Source organism: Lithobates pipiens, unplaced genomic scaffold (assembly GCF_037356315.1).
Source record: "Lithobates pipiens isolate NorthernLeopardFrog02 unplaced genomic scaffold, aLitPip1_a1.2 Scaffold_16, whole genome shotgun sequence".
NCBI classification, from domain to species: Eukaryota; Metazoa; Chordata; class Amphibia; order Anura; family Ranidae; genus Lithobates; species Lithobates pipiens.
This window is the reverse complement of record NW_027507748.1, coordinates 623472513-623492452: the sequence shown is the minus strand read 5'-3', so window position 1 is coordinate 623492452 and position 19940 is coordinate 623472513. Positions and strand designations below refer to the sequence as shown.

The 19940-nt window shown below is 43.1% G+C and overlaps 1 protein-coding gene across 9 annotated transcripts in view; it reads right to left on the bottom strand.

The window, feature by feature from the left end:
• The window catches only part of FRY (FRY microtubule binding protein), a 590409-nt gene that overhangs the window by 236962 nt on the left and 333507 nt on the right, over nt 1-19940 (bottom strand). For all 9 annotated transcript variants that reach the window (XM_077484108.1, XM_077484099.1, XM_077484100.1 and 6 more), the window contains one exon: nt 17312-17511. In XM_077484108.1, coding sequence (XP_077340234.1) covers nt 17312-17431 — 120 coding nt within the window. In that variant the 5' untranslated portion in view covers nt 17432-17511. The remainder of the gene's footprint in view (nt 1-17311; nt 17512-19940) is intronic.

Below are 19940 nucleotides of genomic sequence, written 5' to 3'. Positions count from 1 at the left end.
TAAGATGGCACACTCAGTAGGTGAGTAGCCAAAATCACTGGTGGAGGACCCCAGAGGAGTAGGTTCGGAGCGGCTCTGTACAATACCATTGCAATGACATGTTTATTATTTTAATAAAAAAAAAATATATACTCTTTGCAACTTCTTTAAGGCCTCTTTCACAAGGACGATCCGTTCAGATCCGCCTGTCAGTTTTTCAGGCAGACCTGAACAGATGCTCCACAGAGGTCTATGGAGCATCCGATGTCAGCGGTGACATGTCCGCTGACATCCGACCCGCTCCGATGTCACAGAGAAAAAAAACTACTTTTCCATCCAACTGCGGATCGGATGACGACACTCTGCGGTCCGTCGTCATCCGATCACCCATAGGGGAGAGCGGCGCTCTGACAGGTCTGTCCCTGCGCAGTGTGCAGACACGGACCTGTCATCTTCCTGCTCAGCGGGGATCGACGGAGAGATCCCCGCTGAGCATGCGAAAGTCCACGGGGCGGATCATCACTGATCCGCCCCGTGTGAAAGAGCCCTAAAGCTTCACAGTGGGCCCGTTGACTGCATAGTACATTTTATTACAAGGTGGAACTCAGCTATGAATTGAGCTTTATTTCAAGAAAACAAACAACTGGTCTTTCCTGATAACATTTTCCAAAGGGCTGTAGGAGAATTTTACAATTTTGTCAACACACATTTTCTCAGTAGATCATATACATACAACGTACAGTATTTAAATATGATCATAAAAATGTAGCACATAAATCAATACTGTACAGACAGGGAAACGTAGAACTAGGAGGAAACAGAAAATAGATCTACAGTACACAGAGCTGCAATGCAGGAACACGAGGTAAACAAGGAAAAGAAGCCAAGGAAAACAGTCCAGGTGAAATTCCAGTCTCCTCAAGGTCAGTTCTGCTGGAGCTGGGCCAAAACTGGAGAAACCCACCAGCTGCTTGTGGCTATCCAGAGATAAGACAGACTTCTGTCCAGCTGCTGAGACTAACAATATAACAACATATAAAAAAATATCGCTTTTTTAGTTGCACCCTATGCATTAAAGGTGAAAAAACACCTGGCAGTGACTAGTGTTGTGCCGAGATCGGTATCCCCCAGAAAACCTGTTTTCCCCATGGCTCTCGGCTGAGATTATAACTTCACCCCTCGTTGCCCTCCGCACTGCTGCTCCTCCTACTCTCCCCCGAATGCTAATCATCCTTCTAGCGCCCACAATGTGTGTCCCCTATTTTGGTACAGACACTGGAAGTTCTCCCCGCGGTCCCTATTATTATGTCATCATTATTAGTCCGACAATATCACCTGGAAGGATGAAGACTCTCCTATTATTGTGATTATTACTTCACACACACATACATAATTATATTATATATATATATATATATATATATATATATATATATATACACATACATACATACATACATACATACATACACACACACACACACACACACACACACACACACACGTCATCATTAGCCCTTCATATTATTTTGTCTAATTTATTCTTACCCCCTCCTATGTCATCATTATTATGATATTATTTAATATCATTTATTGTTCGCTCTCCTACTATTTTTAGACACTGGAAATTCTCCCCGCAGTCCTTATTATTGTTATAATTACTCCTACCACCTATTATATATCAGTATACACGTCATCATTATCTCTTCCTATTATTTTATCAATTTTTTTTACTGGCCCTCCTATTTTATATTATTTATTATTACACCTTCTATTATTTAACATTATTATTACACATCCCTTTATCTTTTTTTTATTGTTGCCCTCCTCTTAGGTTTATCTCATTTATTATTACCCCCTCCTGTTATTAATATATATTACTGTATGCATACTGTATTATATATTACTCTTATTATTTATTATAATTTATTATTATACCGCCCATTATTTTATATAATTATTAATATAACATTTATCCTGATTGATATTACTGATCACACCCATCATCATCATTCATTGTTACACTCCCTGGTATTTATCATTCTCTCCACATTCACATGTGTGCCAAACTGTTCAGGACTAGTGATGTGATATGGTTGCAGTAAAAATTAAGCTGTGGGAACAAACAGAAAAGACATAAAGAAGGAATTCCTATAATGACTGTGATGATTGTCCTGGCATAAAGTTGGGGGAAGTTCATACAGAGGTGTCAGGTTGGGGCTCAAAGAGCGCCTGAGGCACAGGATGATGTGAGGTCACTTGAAGGTGCAGGAGTGCTAGGGTCACTGGGACACTGGGCGCACTGAAAACACCAGGGACACTATACACACTGAGGACATTGGAGACACTGAGGTCACTGAAGACACAGGAGGGACACTAGACACAGTGGGGTCACTAGGGACATTGGAGTCACTGAGGATATTGGAAACAATGGGGCCACTGGAGACACTGTGATCACTGGGGACACTAGACACACTGGAGTCACTGAAGACACTGAGGACATTGGAAACACTGGGGTCACTGGACACATTAGGGACTTTGAAGACACTGGGGACACTGAACACACTGGGGTCATGACACACTGAGGACATTGGAAATACTGGGGTCACTGGAGACATAGGAGACACTGAAGTCACTGGAGACACTAGGGACATTGGAACCATTGAAGACATTGGGGACAATGGGCACACTGGGGGACCAGAGACACTGAGGTCACTGGGATCACTGGGGACTGGAGATACTGAGGTCACTTATCACTGGAGACACTGGGGTCACATAGCATACTATGATCACTGGAGAAACGAGGGGATACTGGAGTCACTGGAGACACTGGGCACACTGGGATCATTGAAGACATTGTAGGGTCTAAAAACTGTTTTTACTCACCCTGGCCTCTCTTTAGCCTTACGAAACAGAGGTATCTCGCAGTAACACTGCTGCTGTCAGATTTGGTTTTCCCAGCTTTTCAAGGTTTAAACTAATTCAGATACCCCCCCCCCCCTCCCCAATATAGCTTCCATGGCATTTCAAGGGTTAAATGCACTTGTATATGGTTTCCCTGACTGCTCTACTCTTTGCACAAATCATCCTCACTCTTCTTTCTTATCCCAGACCCTTTCTGTACAGGGGAAACCGATTCTGGTAGCAAGCCGACTATTGCTATCAGATCTGGTTCCCCCTCCCCAGTATAGCTTTCATGGCATTTCAAGGGTTAAATGCACTTGTATATGGTTTCCCTGACTGCTCTACTCTTTTCACAAATCTTGGAGTGATGAGAGTTGCATTGTGGCTCCTCTCTATGCCACAATGCAAACCCATTCCCTCACATACCTGTAACATGTATGAGAGTCATTATAGCACCGTACATACATGTAGGCGTGATGCTAAATGTCTATATGGCTGCCTTGTAGTGATGTGAGTTTCATTATGGCGTATCTGTATGCCACAATGCAAGCCCTTCACTTTCATTACATGTATGTGAGCCATTATAGCATCACACATACATGCACATGTGATATTAAATGGCTGTATGAGCCGACTTCGAGTGATCATAGTTAAAGGATGATTAATGCAAAGGGCAGTCAGAGAAACCATATACAAGTGATTTTTAACCCTTGAAGTGCCGTGGAAGCTATATAGGGGTGGGGGATCTTATAGCAATAGTCATCTTGAATCAAATCCTTTTTATTATTTTATATGAAAACAACATTAACACAATAAAGACAAAACCACAAAAAAAAAAAAAAAACACACCAAAACCCACCCCAAAAAAACCCCCCCAAAACCCTACAGACCACCCCCCTTCAACAAACCCCACCAACCCACCACCCCCTACTAACTCGAAGTGTATATGACACAAAAAGAAAAAAAAGAGAAGAAAAAAAGGAATAACTATCCAGTATTGCAAGGTACACCGTAACCATTGGTTGACATGGTACCCAAGTCATGGATTGAAGCCATCTAGACCAAATATCAAACTTATTCAAGGAGTTCCTTAGGGAGTATGTATGTTTTTCAAAGAGAATAGTTCTATTGAGATCTACAATCCAATCAGACATAGTTGGAGGATGTGGAGAGGTCCACTTGAGAGCAATCTGTGTACGGGCAACAAAGTGCGTGCCTTATAGTGTTATCAATAGGGGAGGTGTAGATAGACGTATCACAATAACCCAATAAACATATATAGTCATCTTACTATCTTACTACCAGGATCAATTTGCCCTGGACAGAAAGGGTCTGGGGTAAGAGTGAAGAGTGAGGATGGTCTATACAGAGCATGGAGCAGTCAGGGAAACCATATACAAGTGTTTTTAACCCTTGAAATGTCATGGAAACTATACTGGGGGAACCAGATCTGACAGCAATAGTCAGCTTACTACCAGAATAAGTTTCCCCTGGACAGAAAGGGTCTGGGGTAAGAAAGAAGAGTGAGGATGATTTATGCAAAGAGTAGAGGAGTAGTCAGGGAAACCATATACAAGTGAATGTAACCCTTGAATTCCATGAAAGCTATATGGGGACTTCCGTGTCTCCTATGTCTTCAGTGACCCCAGTGTCTCCTGCAATCCCAATGTCTCCAATGACCTCAGTATTTCCAATGTCCTCAGTGTGTCATGGCCCCACTGTGTTCCGTGACTCCAGTGTGACAAATGCCCCCAGTGTCTCCAAAGTTCCTATTTTCTCCAGTGGCCCCAGTGTTTCCAATGTCCTCAGTGTCTCTAGTGACCCCAGTATATATAGTGTCCCTGGGGTTTTCAATGTCCCCAGTCACCCCAGTGTGTCCAGTGTCCCAGTGACCCTAGCACTCCTGCTCCTTCAAGTGACCTCACATCATCCTGTGCCTCAGGCTCTCTCTGAGCCCCAACCTGACACCTCTGTATGAACTCCCCCCAACTTTATGTCAGGACAATCATCCTTCTTTATGTCTTTTCTGTTTATTCCCACAGCTTAATTCTTACTGTAATTACTAAGCACCCCCTGCCATATCCCATCACTACATTTTTTTATATTTTTTGCATTTTCTTTTTATCAGCCTTGTTGGTGGGCTTTGGTTAGATATCATGGGTCTAAACAGACCCCTGACATCTCCCCTTTAAGACAGGGAAAGGCACTGAGGACAGAGATTCCCCAGTCCCATTCTCTGCATTGAAGATGAATGGAAAGAGGCTCTTTTCCATTCATAAAATGAAGCATTGTAAACACAATTTACTCTGCTCAGTTTTCACAGGACACATGACACAGGAGCGAGCGCTGCTCACGGTTTCCAATTTAGAAATGTAAGGAGCTGGTAAATTACATATTTAGTGGTCCCTTCCTCCGCTCTCCATCCTGACATCCCTGCAGCCAGCGGGAGAGGAGAGGAGGGAAGCTGGCTGCGGGGGATGAGGGAGTGGGGGCGAGGTAGCCGGAGAACAGGGAGCCAGAGGAGTACAGGGGGAGGGGGTGGTGGATAAGAACACGGAGGGGTCCAGGGAAGAAGAAAAGGGGGCCCAGAGGAGCAGCTGGAGGACACAGGAACAACCGGGAATAATCGGTGCAATGTGAAGGACAGTTCTGAACACCGATCTCCCTGTATAACTTTTTAGCTGACAGCCACTTCCCCTCCTCTCCTTCCCGTGGCTGTCAGCTAAAAAGCTATACAAGGAGATCAGTGTTCACAGCTGTCCTTCCCATTGCACCGATCATTCCCCGCTGTGAACCAGGGGACCATCCAGGATCCGCCCTGCAGCCGGGATATCAGGAGGCGCTTGCGGGTGTCAGGGAGCCTCAGCAGAAATTCAGGAAACTCCTGCACCTCGTGGGAGACTTGCTCCTTAGTCACGGAATACTATTTTTGGATGTAATCCTGAGTGCTGACCATCCCTTCCCTTATTCCATAACTGAAAAAGGTCTGCCCATCAACATCTGATCAGCGTTCTCAGCCAAATGGCTAAGAGCACTTACCGGTATATTCTGGCAGGGGTGGGGGGTCCCCCTGTCAGAACACAATAGCTCAGCAGTAGAGATCGCTGTACTAACATCAGATAGATAGTACAGCAGCTCCTCCCGAGCTCTTCAGTTTTTTGTCATTCAGGCCGCTGGGTTGAAAAAAAAAAAAGAAAAAAGAATAGTGTGCACCAGGCTCTCTTTTGCCCCCCCCCCCCCCCCCAACAAATCCCTGAGCACCGCTCAGGACTAAGGATGAGCTTGGGTGTATTATTTGGATATACCGTATTTTTCGGCATATAACACGCACCTTCACTTTAAGAGGGAAGTTTCCGGAAAATACTTCAATTTTAAATAAAGAACTGGGAGCAAAATAAGGGTTGGGTCAATGGCCATCAATGCAGCCCAAATAGTGCCCATCTGCAGCCTCACCACTGCCATGAATGCAGCCTCACAAGTGCCATGAAAGCAGTCTCACTGTTGCCATGAATGCAGCCTCTTTATTGCCATGAATGCAGCCTCACAAGTGCCATCAGTCCAGCCTGATCCATGCCCATCTGCAGCCTCAGAGGGAACAGGGAGGGGGTGGGATGAGCACAGACAGATTACATAAAGGAGAATCTCCTTTTTACTCTCTGTGGCGTCTTTAATACAAAGTCTTGCCTCCTATGATAGAAAGAACAGTCGTCCAATGGCAGCCCGGGAGACGGGACATCTTAGTACAGAGGCTGCCGAGTAAACAGGAGATTCTCTTATATGTAATCTGTCGGGACTCCCCCCTTCCCTGTCCCCTCCGATGCAGCCAGAACTGATACGGTATGTATTTTTTGTGCCCCCCCCCCATGAAGGTTCGTGGGGGGCCACAAAAGAGAATATATATATATATATATATATATATATATATATATATATATATATATCCAAATTACCAGTGGGACCGTATTAAGCTGGAACGCGGGCTGGACTTTGGATATGCCTGCTCTAACTGCTATATTTGCAGGACAGCTAGTTTTGAGGGAAAACAGCAGACTTACTGGCTGAATTACCAGGTGAAAATTAAGGAAATAAAGCTTAAAAAAAACAAAACTAATGCAGCCATCAAATCTAAGAATTGGTAAACTGCAATATAATAAAGGTTTGCTTTTGGATTGACTACCTCTTTAAATAATGAATTGACCATTACATTTTGGATCAGTAAGGTAATGCAGGTATGCACATAACCTGCTGTACTTAAACTGCAATTCTCATAGTTTGGAAAATGAAGGCAGACGTGTGACCGATAACTACGAGCAGCTTTCCCAATACTCGTAGTTTGGTATAGAACCATTTTCTGGAATGTTTCCCGCTGTGTACTTAGTAACGCTGCTTGAGGAAATACCCCAGTAAATGAGGGGGTAAGGTGACACCCGGGATTAGAACTTCCTGGTGCCCTGAGCCGTACAAGGTGAGGTGAGCCGAGGACAAAGTTATTTCGGTAACTGTTCAGGAGGTAGAATTAGCACATTCGATGTAGTCTCACACTGACAGTTCTAAGTGATAAAACCACAAACGCTTTGATTTAAGCTCCAGGGCCAGCTTCTTGTGATCTCTGACAAAGCATTCTCCCTTCTTGTGTCTTTCACAAGCAGGACAACAATCATTTATCACAAATATCTATCGGAGGACCTCTATATGTAAAAGTTTGTAGTTACACACACAGGATGGAAACATCGGAGGGGTTTCTGCGGTTTTCAACCCTATATTACAATTCGGCTCTAACAGTCTATGTTCCCAACAGCAAACTGCAGGACACTCATTTAAAGTGGAACTTTATCCAAAAAAACAAAACAAATTTTGTTTAGCCGCTTGCCAACCGCCTCATGCCGATATAGGTCAGCAGAAGGGTTCGTACAGGCAAACTAACGTGCCTGTACCTTTAAGAGGTGGCCCGCGGCAAGCTCCGTGAGTCGGGTCACAGGTCCCGCGGACTCGATCGCCGTGGGGATACCAGTGACCGCCTCACGGAGAGGAAGAGCGGGGAGATGCTAATGTAAAACAAGCATCTCCCCGTTCTGCCTAGTGACAGCGTCACTGATCTCTGCTCCCTGTGATCGGGAGCAGTGATCAGTGATGTGTCACACTTAGCCACCCCCCCACGGTTAGAAACACTCCCCAGGACACGCTTAACCCCTACACTGACCCCTAGTGGTTAACCCCTTCACTGCCAGTGTCCTTTACACAGGAATCACTGCATTTGTATAGCACTGATTGCTGTATAAATGACAATGGTCCCAAAAATGTGTCAAAAATGTCCGATGTGTCCGCCATAATGTCGCAGTTATAATAAAAAAAATTAAAAAAAAATTATTAATAAAAATGCTATAAAACTATCCCCCATTTTGTAAACGTTATAACTTTTGCGCAAACCAATCAATAAATGCTTATTGTGTTTTTTTTTTTCCAAAAATATGTAGAAGAATACGTATCAGCCTAAGCTGAGGAAAAAATGTTTTTTTTTATATTTTTGGGGGATATTTATTACAGCAAACTGTAAAAAAATAATGCGTTTTTTTCAAAATTGTCGCTCTTTTTTTTTTTTTTTTGTTTATAGCACAAAAAAAAAAAACCTCAGGAGGTAATCGAATACCCCCCCAAAAAAAGCTCTATTTGCGGGGAAAAAAAAAGAATGTAAATTTTGTTTGGGAGCCACGTCACACGACAATTGTGCAATTGTCAGTTAAAATGACGCAGTCCCGAATCGCAAAAAGTGCTCTGGTGAGGAAGGGGGTAAATTCTTCCAGGGCTGAAGTGATTAGCAAGAAACATACATTCCACATTAATAATTATGTTACCAAAATCAGTGTGTGCTGAAAATTGCCTCCAGCATTGTTAAGGTTTCTTCTTGCTGGAGGCTGACATATTTTGCTAAAGCCCAGAGCCCCTGAGTAGCAGTAAATCTTTAGGTTGTTACCAGATCGACCTCTAGTAGATATAATTTTGCAGCACAGTGCCAAAAATGAAGTGCAACTGAGCATGCGCAGAGCAGGGTGACAATGTATCGCTGGATTTTATACAGTAAAGGTACTTATTTTTAATGTTTTACATAGCTATGCCTGCAAAGGAGCCCGGTAGTGATCTAGCAGGATGACTTCATTCTTCAAGTTCTAGTTTAACAAGAGGAAAAATTAACCAGATAATCACCAACTGTAACAATGATATGAAAGTTCCATTGTATTTTGTATGAAAGTTTCTGTGTAAAACCTTGGCATGACAAAACTTGTGGTTCTATGTTCATACTGGATGAGGACAATGTTCTACAGTTCCCTACACATACCCCAGGTCAGCATGTAGTCACAATAAAGCATGCGGACAGCGATAGAAGGAACAATACACAGGAAAATGTGTAATAGTGTGTCTTTGGAATTTTAAAAACGTAAAAGGGTAACTCCACTATTGTTGAAAAAAAAAAAAAAGGGAAACTCAAAAAATATATGTTGTTATTTATCGCTTGTGTGATTGGCTCATTGATTTTCTCAGAAGTCTGCACCAAGATACAAGTCAACTTTCAGGTATCCTCTGCAATAAAAATTTCAGTTTTCCCGATATACTCCCAGAGGGTTAATTACTTCTAAGAAATGTCAGACTCTTTTTCCTTATGAGGCCTCATTTACACGGGCGTACTGATCCAGATGAAGGGGCTGTCTTTACCTCCTTGAAACACATAGGTGTTCCACAGAGACCCATGCAGGCAGCTTATTCAAATCAATGACAGGCAGGTGACTGCATGGACCTGCATGAATCTCCATGCACATCACAGAGTTTATACCTGTGAGGGTCCAAAGGAGAGATCAGTGCAGACAGAGATGTTCTGATTCCGGCATTGGACCCACACAGCTCTACACTCCGGGACGTAGATATAAATCTGTGCAGGTCCATGCAGTCGGATGCTTGTGACTAGGCTGCCTGCACAAAACACCTGTGCATCCTGCGTGGGTGAAAACACCTACTTCACAGGGGTAGAAGGATCAGTAACCCCATGAGAATGAGAACTTCGAACATTGAAAGTGCACCAGGTGATTATAATGAACCAGGTCCTCGCATTTAGAATGAATCTGCAGAAAAGATAAGAATCTGCAACAAAGATGGTTAAAATCCATGCAATATCCAGTGATAAAGGGGAGCTACACTTTAAAGCCCAACTCCAGTAATTGGACAAAATCTATCCTTGTAGTAGGGGCCCCCCTCCCCAATGCAAAGGTTAACTGCTCATTTAGTCTAGGGGTGCAGAAATAACAAAAAACACTTCCCTTACTACTCTCTGCAGCAGGGTCCCTCCAGCAATGCAACTGATCCTGCGTGCTTCCTCCCTAAGGGGTTTGCAGGCATGGTCCCATGTCTGCCACCTCCATGTACAATGTAGCGGCAATAGCCCTGCATTGAATGTGGTAACGTTAAGGGACCTACTCCTGTTCACTTGGGACCACCAACAGCCTGGAGCGAAAGGCAAAGGAGGAGAGTGCTGAAGACTGGCAGGGAGACCACTGGTTTTAAACGAAGAGCAAGGGCCCATTTATGCTTAAGGCTTTGCTGCTTAATAAAGAAAACTGTCCATTGCAACACGTATTAATGTGCATTGTGTTAAGGCAACCCTTTTAAATAAATAAGGTAACCCATTTTTTTTTTTTTTTAATAGGTTGCCTACTAATAACAGGTGGAAATCAGGACTGCACCATTTCGCCTTTCTGTAGCAAGCATAAACATATACTGCTGACTGCACAATGGGCTTACAGAAACTATCAACCAGTTTGGTACTTTCAAAAATGAATTTTACAATATGGTCACAATTACATTTATTAGCCAGAGAACCCTCTTTAATTTGCCTCTCTGAAACTAGTTTCACTTTGCTACAGAGGCCTCAATGCGTGGGGGCTTAGTCCTTAAGTCGGGAAAGTGAGCTCCTTATCAAAGTGAAATGAGTTTCAGGGAAGCACAATGCATTTTCTGGCTAATGGCAGCCATGATCTGATGTCTGTTCTTAAAGAGGAGGGCCACCTTAAAAAAAATTATTAAAAGTCAGCAGCTACAAATACTGCAGCAGATGATGAGCAATCGCTTGTCTCTCGGCTGCCCCCGCCGTCATCCTCTGTCAGGGTATCAGGAAGTGAAGCATTGCGGCTTCACTGCCCGGTTCCCGCGCATCTTCACTGGTCCCCGTTGTGTTCTGGCACCTGCGGCTAGCTATTACCGGAAGTGGGTGCAGATACCTGGATTATACAGGTACCTGCAACTTCCTCCCCCTGAATGGTGCCAATCGTGGCACCGGAGGGAGGGGGGGGGGGAATCCGATGAGCGGAAGTTCCACTTTACGGTGGAACTCCGCTTTAAGTGGGGTATACACTATGAGAAAAAAAAATTAAAAATCAGGGAAAAAACTCTGTACGAGGAATGATTGTTCGATTTTGCGTATGGTGTGCACCTAACTTTCAACACCTGATTCAGATTTTCCAAATTACAATTTCCGAAGGGACAAGCTAAAACATTTTTCTCATACGTGAACAGAACTATCGGATACGAAAGACTGCGCACGTATAAAAACAACAATAGTCAAACAATAAAAAACCTTTATCGCTTGAGAATTTTCGTACCATCCTCTGTTTCGATCTGTTGGAAGCATCGAAGAAAACCGGACAGTTGTTCATCTGATTTTCCTTGTACTGGGCCTAACTTAGGACTCTAACGTTTAAACATTGAAAGGTGCTGACATTTATTTTAAGGGCACACTGCTTATCCGATACGATTGCAGGTGCATAACAAACACTACTTCTACTGCAAATCCTTGCACTATGCAAAGATGGCATCATGATAGTGGCTATATTATATTACCAGTAAGGAGTTCCAAACTGCAGGTAGCCGGTTATGAGGTGAAACAGATACGCTCCTGCTGCACCTTTAATTACAGAAAGGCAGTCCAGTCCTACGAATAATAAACATGTTCCTCTAAGGCCGTGGAAGAAAATCCATACAGCAAAAAGCTGATGCTGCGACACAAATACTGACGATGGAGCAGATAAGTATGGATGGAGGATGGAGGTAGCAGCTCAGGAAGTTGTTAAGAGCCCATCCAAATATAAATAGATCTAGAACAAATATAGACTGAGGCTGGTGGATGGGACAGACAGAACAAATTCACGGTACTAAATAAAACCACTGCAAAGTGCTGACTATTGGCTTTTACTGATGGAGAAAATGAGACAACAAGCCAATGCAAGCCAGAATCAGGAGTACAGGCTTGAAGCAATAAGGGATAACATACACACACTATTCCGTCTGGAAAAGTAACCCGTAGATAGCATCTCCACTAGTTTTTCTTAAAGTGAAATGAAACCCTATTTTTTGTTTTATTTTAAAAGAGAAGGTCCACATTTACATATTATATCCAGTTTTCTTCCATAAAAGTCCCTTTTCTTCTTGTTAGGTGTGTCCCCAAAGTATTCTTTTTTTGTGATTGTCTCCTTTAGCTTGCCAACTGCTAACCCATGTTGCATACAGCTGGCTGGGGCCAATCTCTCCTCTACAAATTTTGGGAATGGTGCATCTCTGGATCCATACAACACTACAGGACACAGCAGTGACAAAGGTCAATAGTAGTCAATAGTTAAATCCTGTATAATAATAATAACTCCATCTAACAACTGCACTATTTTCTCCATGAGCTCATTCCCCACAGCTATTACCCTTTTGTATAACTTGACCCTCCCACCTAGATTGTAAGCTCTAACGAGCAGGGCCCTCTGATTCCAACTGTCTTGAATGGTATTATAATGTCTGCCCTAATGTTGTAAAGCGTTATATAAACTGTCGGCGCTATATAAATCCTGTAAAATAATAATAATAGTTGAAACCACAATGTGCAATGGGGGACAGAGGCATTCAATCGTCCTAGACGTGTTGAACGCTGAAGAGTCTGATGGAGATACTTACTTGAACAGAGTAAAAGGTAGGGGACAGTTCCTACCACAGTGGGGAGCATAATTCCTCTTCTACTGCAGGGTTAAGAAGAACTGACAGTGTTGCTTCAAATTGCATTCCTATCCAGTTCTTACGATTTTTTTTTAGGTCCCTTTGTGTGTGCACATCAGATGAACTGGGCTGCATTGATGAATAATGCAACGTGGACAAAGCACAGGACAATCCGTAACTATGAACATAGCCCACTCCTACCAGCACCCATTGTACTGCTCTGCTTTGGAAAAAGGGCCCACATACAGTGTTTGAGTGAAGACCTATACTTTTTGCCCATAGCAAACCTCTTCTCATGTTCATGTCTTTAATGCAGTATGAAAAAAAAAGGATTCTGGTTGCCATAGGCAATGCAGTCAGGTCTTTCTTCAGACATGTTAAACCAGTGATTCTCAACCAGGGTTCCTCTAGAGGTTGCTAGGGGTTCCTTCAGCATTGGGCCATTTCTGCCTCTTGGATAAGTTCCCACCAACACCATTGATCTTTTTAGCTATCTGTAAGGAGGTAATTCTTCCCAATGACCACAAGTGTAAGGACCATTCCTCTCAATGACCATCACACTAATGTATCATGAGTTGCAGATTTCTAATTTTTAGAAGGGGTTTCCTGAGACTGGAGAATTATTTCAAGGGTTCCTCTGTGTTGAAAAGGTTGAGAAAGGCTGTGTTAACCACTTGAGGACCGCCGTATTGCCATTGTACGTCAGCACAATGGCACAGGCAGGCACAATCACGTACATCTACGTGATTGCCTTCCAGCGGGTGGGGGGTCCGATCGGACCCCCTCCCGCTGGTTACGGCGGTCCGATTCGGTCCAGGAGCGCTCCGTGATGAGGGGATGGCCGTTGGTTTTCGGCCTCCCCCTCTGGATCGCTCCTGGCCAATGAGAAGCTTCCTCCCCTGTGTATTGTTTACACAGGAAGGAGGAAGTGATGTCATTCTCCTCGGGGCGGTCTTTTTGACCGGACTACGAGGAGAAGAGTAAAAGTAAGTCTGCACGAACACTACACTGACATGTAGGTACACACAGGCACACAAACCCCCCCCGATCCCCCCCCGCCCCCCCTCCCCCCCCAGTCACAGTGTCACTGATTGCATTGATCATTTCTTTACTGATCAATGCATTCAGTGTCAGTTGTGACAGTAAAAACTGTCAGGACAGTTAGTGTTAGGTCCAGGGTAGCCCCCTATCACCCCCCAATAAAGATTTAACCCCCTGATTGCCCCTAGAGTTAACCCTTTCACCCCCTTTTGCCAGTGTCACTAAGCGATCATTTTTCTGATCGCTGCATGTGTCGCTAGTGTCGCTAGGTAGCTAGTTATTTTTTTAGGTTCACCGCCAGGTTTTTATATCGCTAGGTACCCCGATATACTACCCAATAATGTTTTTAACCCCCTGATTGCCGCTAGTTAACCCTTTCACCCCCTTTTGCCAGTGTCACTAAGCGATCGTTTTTCTGATCGCTGCATTAGTGTCGCTACAGTCGCTAGGTAGCTAGTTATTTTTTTAGGTTCACCGCCAGGTTTTTATATCGCTAGGTACCCCGATATACTACCCAATAATGTTTTTAACCCCCTGATTGCCGCTAGTTAACCCTTTCACCCCCTTTTGCCAGTGTCACTAAGCGATCGTTTTTCTGATCGCTGCATTAGTGTCGCTACAGTCGCTAGGTAGCTAGTTATTTTTTTAGGTTCACCGCCAGGTTTTTATAGCGCTAGGTACCCCGATATACTACCCAATAATGGTTTTAACCCCCTGATTGCCGCTAGTTAACCCTTTCACCCCCTTTTGCCAGTGTCACTAAGCGATAATTTTTCTGATCGCTGCATGTGTCGCTAGGTAGCTAGTTATTTTTTTAGGTTCACCGCCAGGTTTTTATATCGCTAGGTACCCCGATATACTACCCAATAATGTTTTTAACCCCCTGATTGCCGCTAGTTAACCCTTTCACCCCCTTTTGCCAGTGTCACTAAGCGATCGTTTTTCTGATCGCTGCATTAGTGTCGCTACAGTCGCTAGGTAGCTAGTTATTTTTTTAGGTTCACCGCCAGGTTTTTATAGCGCTAGGTACCCCGATATACTACCCAATAATGGTTTTAACCCCCTGATTTCCGCTAGTTAACCCTTTCACCCCCTTTTGCCAGTGTCACTAAGCGATAATTTTTCTGAACGCTGCATCAGTGTCGCTAGTGTCGCTAGGTAGCTAGTTAACTAGGCTCCCAAAAAGTCCCCCACATGTGGTATCCCTGTACTCGGGAGAAGCAGCAGAATTTATTTTGGGGTGTAATTTGACTTCTGCCCATAGCATGTGTGAGCAATATATCATTTAGTGACAACTTTGTGCAAAAAAAAAAAAGTTTGTAATATTCCCGCAACTTTTGGCAAAATATAAAATATTCCATGGACTCAACATGCCTCTCAGTAAATAGCTTGGGGTGTCTACTTTCCAAAATGGGGTCATTTGGGGGGGTTTTGTGCTATTTTGGCATTTTATGGCCTTCGAAACTGTGATAGGTAGTGAGGAGTTAAATCAAAAATTTGCACCCTTAGAAATCCTGAAGGTGGTGATTGGTTTTCGGGGTGCCGTGCGCGACTAGACTCCCAAAAAGTCCCACACATGTGGTATCCCCGTACTCGGGAGAAGCAGCAGAATGTATTTTGGGGTGTCATTTCACATATAACCATGGCATGTGTGAGCAATATATCATTTAGTGACAACTTTTTGTAAAAAAAATTTTTTTTTTTTTTTTTTGTCATTATTCAATCCCTTAGGACAAAAAAAATAAATATTCAATGGGCTCAACATACCCATCAGCAATTTCCTTGGGGTGTCTACTTTCCAAAATGGGGTCATTTGGGGGGGATTTGTACTGCCCTGCCATTTTAGCACCTCAAGAAATGAGATCGGCAGTCATAAATTAAAAGCTGTGTAAATTCCAGAAAATGTACTCTAGTTTGTAGACGCTATAACTTTTGCGCAAACCAAAAAATATACGCTTATTGACATTTTTTTTACTAAAGACATGTGGCTGAATAAATTTTGCCCTCAATGTATGACTAAAATTTAGTTTATTCGATTTTTCTTATAACAAAAAGAAGAAAATATCTTTTGTTTTCAAAATTTTCGCTCTTTTTCCATTTATATCGCAAAAAAAAAAAATCGCAGAGGCAATCAAATACCATCAAAAGAAAGCTCTATTTGTGGGAAGAAAAGGACGCAAATTTCGTTTGGGTGCAATATTGCATGACCGCGCAATTACCAGTTAAAGCAGCGCAGTGCGAAATTGCAAAAAGACCTCTAGTCCTTAAGGTGTTTATTGGTCCGGAGCTGAAGTGGTTAAACAGTCATTTCACTTTTGCTGAGAAAAAAAAAAAAAAAAAAACATTCCCCTCTGGGTGATCTATATACATTGCAAGGATTTTAACAAAGTTTGTTGCAGATTGCTACCTTTTGTTATTCTGAATAAATCACTGTGTGTTGCCTGTGCCTATGTGGTAACTGAATTCAATTTCAGGGTCTGCATTCATTTACATGAGATTTTCTATTGGGAACATCTTATCAAGAAAAAAAAAAAAAAAAAAAATGTTGCAGGGGATGCCTCATATCTGGCTTTTATCCTAGGCCAGACTTCTGGGAAAATCAGTGAGCCAATCTCACAAGCGTTATGTTTCTGGGGGGCGTTCTGACCACATTCTGTGCACAGAACACCTCCAGGTAGCCATATTGCATTGCATTTTACAGAAAATGACAGAGCTGCAGATTGAAAGCATGAGATCATTTCCCTTATGAGGTTTCTGTTAGTTTTCACTGTTGGATTTAGGCGGATGCTGTACTGATGTTCCTTTTTTTTTTTTTTTTTTTTTTTTTCTTTAGTAGTAAAAGGACGACACGCTGGACTTCATACATCTAGTGCACATTTAAAAAAAGAAAAAAGCAGAAACTGGCTGCCGTTTGCAATGCAGGCATACTTTCTTTAGATATTAATCCACAAAGTCCATTGCTCTGTATAAAAGTTCCTTTTGACCAAAACAGTTCCAGCCTACTTGTTTAAGATTAAAGAGGTGCTGTTGATTTGGCCATTTAGGACAAAGTGGCAGATTCACTTTAAAGTACACCCCTTTCCACTTGTATTCACCTTCCCCATGCCAACTGGCTTTTCAGGCCAGAGAACTGGCTGCGATGAGTTTCTTTTGTTATACCATACTGGAAAGCACCAGGCATTTTAAGGTGACTGTGCCAGCTGGAGAAGCAAAAAGGTAAGGCTCTAAAAGGTGAATATTAGTGGGTTAGGCGTGGGGTAAGAAAGACATTCCGTGACTTTGCTTATTCAAAGCCTCTTTAAAGAAAATCTTCTTCCTTGAATAAAAAAAAAGAAACTCAGACAATAATAGCATTTGAGTCACTTACCAGGGGTTCTGCCATTATGATACGAATCTTGCGTTCCGCTTGGGTAGTAAAATTAGCAAATAAACTCTTCAGTATGTACTCCCCGGGTTTGCTCTCCGGGTCTATGCTAATGGGCAACATGGTTGGTGGCCCCTTTTCCCTTTGCGCACTGGATACTGGCTGAACTTGTGGTTTGATGTATCCGTTGCCCACTGGAGAAGCTAAAAAACGCACAAAAGAGAAAAAGGACACATTTACTACTGAGCGTCTTGCTTTTTCTACATTTCAAATAAACAAAGTCTATTAATATTTAGTGACACTAAAAGTACATTTTCAGCTTCAAAGAAATATAAACCGTACAGTGCATTTGGGTTAAGCAATTGAAGGGTCATATCTACAAATCTCATCCAAACAAACATGCAGGGAAAGTTCAATACTACTGCAGTTCTATTCAAGAATAACTAAAGGCAAAACTTTTTTTTAGTTTTTAACAGAGTAGAGATGAATTAGCACACCGATTAGGGTGTGCCCCCGTTAGTGGAAAACGGGACAAAAAGGGTAAATCACCCTATCATTGAAAGTAAAAAAAAAAAAAAAAAAAAAAAAAAAAAAAAAAAACACATTTTGGGTTGTTCTCAGAAAAGTAGTAGAGGAGAAATCTTTTGTAGTACCCTGTAGCTTAGGCAGGGAGCGCCTCAGAAATTTACTAGCCAAGAGTAGTTATCCTGGTTTATTGATAGAGATTTATTGGATTTTTCCCTAAGTTTGGCCTTGTTGCACTTTTCGCTTCTACCACTAGGTGGCAGGGTACTTGATGGTACTAGACATGAGAAGGGCAACCCAAGGTCATGTTATGAGTATGTGGGGTGTCTCAGCTAATGGGCATGGGTTTTCTTAAATACCTTAGCCTGCCGGGAGAACCTATATATTTGGGTGGAGTCAGGTGATCCATGTTCTGTGCCACCTGGACGGCTGTCTGGGTGGACACGTGTCATGTGCCCCGGGCTGCTAGGCCATGTGTGGGCCTATTCAGAAGTAAGAGAGCAGCACAGGGTTGGGATTGTGGTTTGCAGTCCAACCAGAAGTGATGGTTCTGCCAGCCGGAGAACCTGTCATTGGTCGGAGGTAGAAGGGGAGCTGTCACCACTAAGGGACCAACCACCTTTACCAGAGACCATAGTGAGTAAATGGAGCAAGTACCGGAGTAGTATTCTCACTGAACAGGTGGAGAATCAGGAAACTTTAGGCGTTGATCTAGTCAGGGAACCAACCACTGGAGGTGACGCTTGCAGAGCAGCCTTGTGTGTCGAGCCAGGGACTGAGTCAGCAGGGGTGACACTTGAGAAGACTCTGGAGTGCCAAGCTAGGGACCCAGCAGGGAAGCGTGGTGGACGTGTAAGGGAGATACCACCGCACAGATCAGAGGAGCTCAAGGAATTCAGAGTCAGTGAATCAGAGGGTCTAGTGAAAGATCAGGAGCTCAGTGTTGAAGAACTACAAGAAGCAGTTGTAGTTAAGCTGAGTTAGAAACTGTTAAAGACTGTTGCCACAGGAGCCAGCATTCCTGCATGTGCAGATGTAGCACCTTGCTGGGGCCTTTCCCTGCATGGCTGTCCTTCTATTGAAGTCTCGGAGTCTGCCAATTGAATCTACAACTACTTAAGGGTGTCCTAGCCATAACCCTCTTTCCCCCAAAAATACTAAAAAAGTACTATTAGGAGAAAACCTCTTTTATATCCAAGAAGTGTCTGGCGCCCAATGACTTTCACCATCTTTACACCCGCTATGCTTCACAACCCATTACTTATTGAAGAATATCAGCGATCTTTGGCCTTAGAGGTCCTCATTAGACTAGCAAAGTCTTTAGCTTCTTCCACACTTCCAATGGCACACTGGCTCTGGTTTCCTGAGGGGGCCCCAAGGGATTCCCTTAAAGTGTAAGTCCAGCCTAACTGTATAGTCCCTGCATCTATAGACATCCACAGTCTGACACTAATCTATCTATCCGTGTAAAGAAGAAATAATCACACAAACCTTTTTTTGAAGCCGATTCGATCTCCAGCGGTGGGAGGACACAGCTGACAACGGCTGTGAAAAAATGGGAAGTGACATCACCCATAGACTTACTATGGAACTTCCGTTGTCGGCTGTGTCCTCTGCGCCTGCCTCCACAGAGAAGCCGCAGCTGACAGCTCAGCATGGGATCGTGTCTGATCGGCTTCAGGAAAGGTATGTATACAGATTTCTTCTTTGCAGGGATAGATAGGTTAGTCTTAGATCATGGATGTCTGTAGATGCAGGGATTTTAGTGTTAGGGTGGACTTCTACTTTAATTTGCAGCTATTTCCTCTCACTTCCTGTTTGGCTATGTGACAGAAAAGTAAGGGAAATCTCCCCAATGGGACACAGATGGCAAAAAATTAAATAAATAAAAACTTGCAGGGGTTAGAACCCTCAAAATAAAAAAAATTAAAAAAAATAAAAAAGTTTTGTGTATAGCAAGGAAGGAAATCTTCCTGATAGAAGCACAAATTCATAGCCAAATTCTCATTAGGAAAATACCATTTGCCTGGTTGTCATAATGACCATCTTAGTCAAGCAACTAGCCATTTCAGATGAAAGTCAGCATCAGCAACCCCCATGTATCCCC